This window comes from Sceloporus undulatus, chromosome 1, assembly GCF_019175285.1.
Source record: "Sceloporus undulatus isolate JIND9_A2432 ecotype Alabama chromosome 1, SceUnd_v1.1, whole genome shotgun sequence".
In the NCBI taxonomy this organism is placed as follows: Eukaryota; Metazoa; Chordata; class Lepidosauria; order Squamata; family Phrynosomatidae; genus Sceloporus; species Sceloporus undulatus.
Genome location: NC_056522.1, coordinates 219,787,398 through 219,793,397, shown reverse-complemented (window position 1 = coordinate 219,793,397; position 6,000 = coordinate 219,787,398). Strand labels below are relative to the sequence as shown.

General features: G+C 38.9%; 1 protein-coding gene across 4 annotated transcripts in view; it reads left to right on the top strand.

Moving 5' to 3' along the window:
- Positions 1-6,000, top strand: part of GALNT13 (polypeptide N-acetylgalactosaminyltransferase 13) — a 268,667-nt gene that overhangs the window by 138,113 nt on the left and 124,554 nt on the right. For all 4 annotated transcript variants that reach the window (XR_006105156.1, XM_042480745.1, XM_042480727.1 and 1 more), the window contains exon 5: positions 3,116-3,323. Coding sequence is in view for 3 of the 4 variants with exons in the window: in XM_042480745.1 (XP_042336679.1) it covers positions 3,116-3,323 (208 nt within the window). In the remaining variant the exon portion in view is untranslated. The remainder of the gene's footprint in view (positions 1-3,115; positions 3,324-6,000) is intronic.

The window sequence follows — 6,000 nt, the reverse complement described above, 5'->3', positions numbered from 1 at the left end:
ATTTTCAGGAATGCTATAATTCTTGAAAATTGCCTCCACTGGGGTGGATCGGGAATGGAATGGGAACTTTCAGCGGCGGCATTCTGGTGTGTGATAAAATGGGTGATAGCCCCCATTCTTTCCCATCCTGCCCCCTTTCTTTCCACACTGGGAGTGTCCCAAGGGGCTGTGCGATAAGCTCCTTTTATCAGGAAAGAGTTTGAAAATGCAAATTTTTTTTATCACTGATGGGTTTTTAAAAATCTGCTAGGGGCATGTTGCTTTTTATTATGTTTGATAAAATGACTTTTTTTGTCTTTCTTACAAGGTAGCTGAAAATCTCAATCTTGTAATTGCTTATTATATCAGTCATGTCATAAATGTGTGCTAGAAATTGTTTAATTATTAATTATTAAATTCTGACATGTAAAAGTCATATCCAACACTTTATATTTTGGTAGGAGGAGTCTTTTGCTAGTTGATTTCTCTTCTGGTTCATTGTAATATGATCTCCTAAAGGAAGTGATGTCAGCAGCCAGTCACAGTGGATAAATCTTTCTCGCTATTTTTAAAGGTTTTCAAAGACATTAGTGGCATAAACTTCCTCAGATTTGAGGGAAGGGAAAAAACCTGTATTCTCTAGAGGCTCTAATTGCAGAACAAATTCCTTGCAACCCAAAAAATGAGAAGTTGAGACCATGGGAAGTTAGTTTGCAGAACAGTGTGTATATGGGAACATAATGAAGCGCTCTCTAACTGATCAGTGGTAGGATGATAATGATGATGATGATAATAATAATAATAATAGGATTTATTTATATGCCGCCCAATCACTGGGAATCCGGGGGGCTTACAACTGAGGGGATAATACAAGGCAATAACAATTAACATGAAGTGAAAAACAAACGTAACATAGCAGTGCATTAAACAATAACAATAAAATAAGATAGCAATTAATAATAGCAATAAATAACAAAAATAGCAATAAATAACAACAAAAATACATGTTCTAATGATGATGTTCTAAGTCCAGGAGCATCTTCCTGCTATTCTTCAGTTTTGGATTGATTTAGCATACCATACTATTCATGTTCATCTTAAAAGGTCTGCCTCTTTCCCACCATCAAAATATCACAAACTCTTTGAGTTGTGAGAACAGCTCTTTCTTATAGAATTATACAATTAGACAGTCACAACAGTGATCCAGTCCACACACACACACTGCCATGCAGGAATACACAGTCAAAGCACTCCCAACACATGGCCATCCAGCCTCTGTTTACAAACCTCCAAAGGAGACATCATCACACTCTGTGGCAGCATATTCAACTGTCCAACAGCTCTTACTGTCAGGAAGATCTTTCTAATGTTTGGTAGAATCCCTTTTCCTGTAGTTTGAATCCACAGCCCCGTGCCCTGGTCTAAGCAGAAAACAAGCTTCTTCCTCCTCCTTCCATATGAAATCCTTTAAAATATTTAAACATGGCTGTCACGTCATCTCTTAACCTTCTCTTCCCTAAGCTAAACATTAGTCAGCACTCTTACAGATCAGTTGGGAGACCTTATCATTGTTACTAAAGACTTGTCAAAGTCTTACTAAAATCAAGGTAAACTACATCCATAGCATTCCTTTCATCTACCAAACTTGTAACTCAATCCAAAAAAGAGAGAATATTAGTCTGGCGTGACTTGTTTTTGAGAAACCTATATTGACTTTTAGTGATTACGACATTCTTTTCTAAGTGCTTACAGACTGTCTCTTTAATGATTTGCTCTGGAATATTTGCCAGTATTGCTGTCTGGCTGACTGGGCAGTCATTACTTGGGACCTCCCTCCCACCCACTTCAAAGATCATTGCCAGTGGTTCCGAGGTTACTTCTGCCAGTTCTTTTAATACCTTTGGATGTAGTTCATCTGGCACTGGAGATCTGGATTAATTTAAAGTAGCCAGGTATGCTTGCACTACCTCTTTATCTGTTCTCTGCTGCATTTTCCCTACTGCATCATCTGCTCCATTTTCATCAGGTTGAGCACTGTTCTACTTTTCAGAGAACACCAAGGCAAAAAAGGTGTTGAATAGTTCTGCCTTTTCTCTGTCCCCTATTAGCATATCACCATCTTTTCCACATCGTGGCCTTACCATTTCCATGTTCTTCCTTTTCCTCTGGACATAACCCTATTTAATATTTTTTAAGGTTCATAGTAAGCTGGAGTTTTTCTGACTTTTCCCCCTACACATTCTTTCTATTCATTTGAATTCCCCTTTGGTGATTTCCTACCTTTTCTATGTCTCTTAAATCTAATGCACATTAGATAATGTTCAAATCTAATGTACAATAATATACTGTGGTACATGGCCCTTTTAAATCTGATTTCACTTGAAAGTTATTTAGACATCAATCCTGGTTTCTTCATATACCTCCCACTTTCTCTCCTTATTGGAACTGTTTAAAATTGTGCCTTCAATTACTCACTTTTAAGAAACTCCCACCCATCATGAATTCTTTTCTTTTTTAGGATCATAGTGTTTTGGTGTTCTTGAGCACAGGATCACAGACAGTATTTTCCAAAATTTATTGAAATCAGTTATCTTAAAGTCTAGAATGCATATCTGACTATGCTTGGCTTTCCTTTTCCACTGTACTTTAGAAGGAGTATCCAATGAATCTTAGGTTTTCCTTTCCAAGTACTCTTCCTACAATATGCAGAACACAAGGTTTAGGGTTAAGATACCTTTTTAACATGAACACACAATTGGGGGGGGGGGAGTCTCTTCTAGCTGATTTCTTGTTTTTCCACTAGTACATCAAGGTTCTTTCTTAAGGACTTATAAAGCAAATCAGTGCTCATAATTCAATTCAGCTGTTGCACAGTGCTTTTTAGATTTCTGCTTTTTCTGAGCCAACTTTTTTCCCTTTTTCTATTATATGAAATCATAGAATATCTCCCACTTTTTTTATTCCCTGCACACAGAATTCTCTGACCTTTTCATATACATTTTGAAGCATGTTCAAGGAAGGTTACCCTTTCACCAAGCATCTTAGTTACACAATTTTTTTCTCTATTCTTTTGGCCTGTGGATTTAATTTGAACAAACACTTTGTTGTATTTTCCTTCCTTAATTGCATTTGGCAGATTTTCTGAAGGTCCCATTAGAGAATTATGTGAAAACTTTGCAAGTGCCAGTAAAAATTATTAGGATGGAACAGCGGTCGGGACTGATTCGAGCTCGGCTTCGAGGAGCAGCGGCTTCCAAAGGACAAGTCATCACTTTCCTGGATGCACACTGTGAATGCACTTTGGGTTGGCTGGAACCCCTGTTGGCAAGGATAAAGGAAGACAGGTAAGGATAAAGAGCTGGTGCTGTACAACACTTTGTGTTATGGCCCCATCAGAGAGGAAAACCTTAATTAGAAGAACCTGCTTATTTTTAAGCCATTTATTTTATGGTATTGAAGATTTAGCTGTAGGGATTGTCTTCCATGCTGAATATATAAGCCTCACTTCAAGATCAAATCATCTTTGGTTCTCTTCTGATCTAACCAAAGTACAGATGTGTGTCTTTAGCCTCTTTGGTTAATTTTGTAAAATATATTATACAGATTTCTTTCACCTGTAATTTGTTTATTTTAAATATGTAGTCAAAGTGTGTTGTAACCAATAAACGATGAATATTTTAAATACTATAATAATAATAAATTTTATTTATATACCACCTTTCCAAAAGATCAAGGTGGTTTACAAAATTACAAAAATCTTCCCCCCCTTTACATATACAGTGAGCCCACGTCATATGTGGACGTGCCTTACGTGACTTTCAGCATACGCTGAAAAGGGGTGGCATGCACCATAAGGGGTAATGGTGCACCCGTCTGTGGTGTGCGTGTGCCACTGTGCCACCGTGTGCACAAGCCACATTCATTTAAATGGGGCTCAAGCATAGGCAGAATTCCCTTTATGCCGGGGGAGGGGGTCCGGAACGAATCCCCCGTGTAAAGGAAGGGCGGACTGTATGACAAAATATCTAAATATAACATGGTCAAAATATAAAATAATTAATTAAAACCATTAGTTAAACAATCAAAACAGAAGGAAGCGGAGATATTAAATATATTTTTTTATATTTAAAAGATGAGTGGCTATTAATTAATGTTGTTGTTGATTGTAAAGCCTTCATTATCATGGTGGGTAGAGCACGGCAGCCCTCCTCCACCTGAGCCCTCCATTGCCTTTTGAGGCACAGGAATGATGGTGGGTGGAGCAAGGCAGGTCTATATTACTTATTGAAAATTCAAAAGGAATGTGACATCTAACATCCCATTTAAAATAAGCTATAGCTAAACAACAGCAACAGCGACCTCTTAGAAGAAAAGTTAGAAAACAAACAATTCTATTTGAAAAATACAAAGTTAAAGCAATTTATAAAACCCATTTAGAATATAATAGAAAAGATAAAAGCACAGTCCCATTAAAATATCCTTTCTGTCATATTAACAGTGAGCCAAAGGCCTATCTGAATAAAAAAGTCTTTGCCTGCCAGTACAAAGGGAGGAGAAGGGCCCAAGCAAGCCTCTTTTTAGGGAATCAAGGAGCTATCAGAGGAAAGAATGATGCTCTTGCAAAAATGTTTTTTGCAACCAGTAACTAATACGTAAATAATGACTTTTCCTCATGATCACTGCATTTTGACCTTCCATTTTATAACCTGGATTTTTTACATGTAGTTACTCAAGTTTGTTTGACCTTATTAGACTTTCTGGTTGTTGTCTAGCAGGTGTAGCTAAATTTGAAGGGAAAAAAAAAAAAAGAAATACTCCCATTTCTGTTTAAACCAGTACAGCTGGATGATACATAAAATATTTATTATTAACCAGTAGGGAACATCTGCTTGTAAAGTGCAGGCATCCCTAAATGGATGAAGATCATTACTGCTAGATGATTCTGAACATATCCTGGACACACTTTACCCAGTTATAGCACTTTGATTTCACTGCCAATTGAGTTAAATATCCTATGGAATCCTAGGGGTTGTCATTTAAGGAGGGGCATTTAAAATTCCTGTAAAGAAACTCCCCTAGAGCATCACCAGAGGATTTTATATTATTCATAGCATTCCACCAAAAGATTCCTCTATCTATCTATCTAGAGTATTTTTACCCCCATTCTTCAGCCACCAAGGCTCTCAGAGTGGTTTACAGATTGCTGATTTAAGTTTCCTGCCCTCAGGTTTACAATCTAAAAGATCATGACAGAAAAGGAGAAGGGAATGACAGTGGTGAAGGAGATTAAGTCCTGTAGATACAGTGTGCCTACGTCATACATGGGCGCATTATACGCCGGAAGAAGCGGTGCCGTGTGCCGGAAGAAACAATGTGCGTGTGCCCATAGCATGCTCACACCGCCCTGCCCTGCCCTGCTGCAAGCACAAGCCCCATTACTTGTTATGGAGTTCAAGCATATGTGCTATTTCTTTTACGCGGGGGAGGGGGGTCCAGAATGGATCCCCCGTGTAAAAGAAGGGCACACTGTACTGTGGTTTTTCTATCACTCCAAGACTAGGGTAATAGCACTTAAAATGGAGGGCCAACCTTTCATCTGCCTCTGGGCCTAGGCATGGTGGAGCTGTGCTTGCCTCTTCTTCTCTCCCTCTGAGGCAAAGGTGGTAGCAATTAAGATGGAGAGAGGGATGCAGCCATGGCTGTTACAGTGGAATCATAGTATTATAGCTGTGTATAGTGTACCCTCACCTTATGTGGGGGATCCGTTTCGCCCCCCTGCATAAGGCACATCCCGCGTATGCTCAAGCCCCATTCATTTGAATGGGGTGTGCCCCTATGGAGCATGCCCCATTTACCTTATTAGGGCTTGCCACCCACGTGACCTCAAGTCCTCATATGGCAATCTGTGGGCACGTTGTATTGTGAAAGAGCCTCCTTTTTGGGAGTGCCAGGCTATGTGCACTGATCCTTCTTTAGAGAAAAGTATAACTGAAAGTTATAACAATATAGCACCAGGCAAGG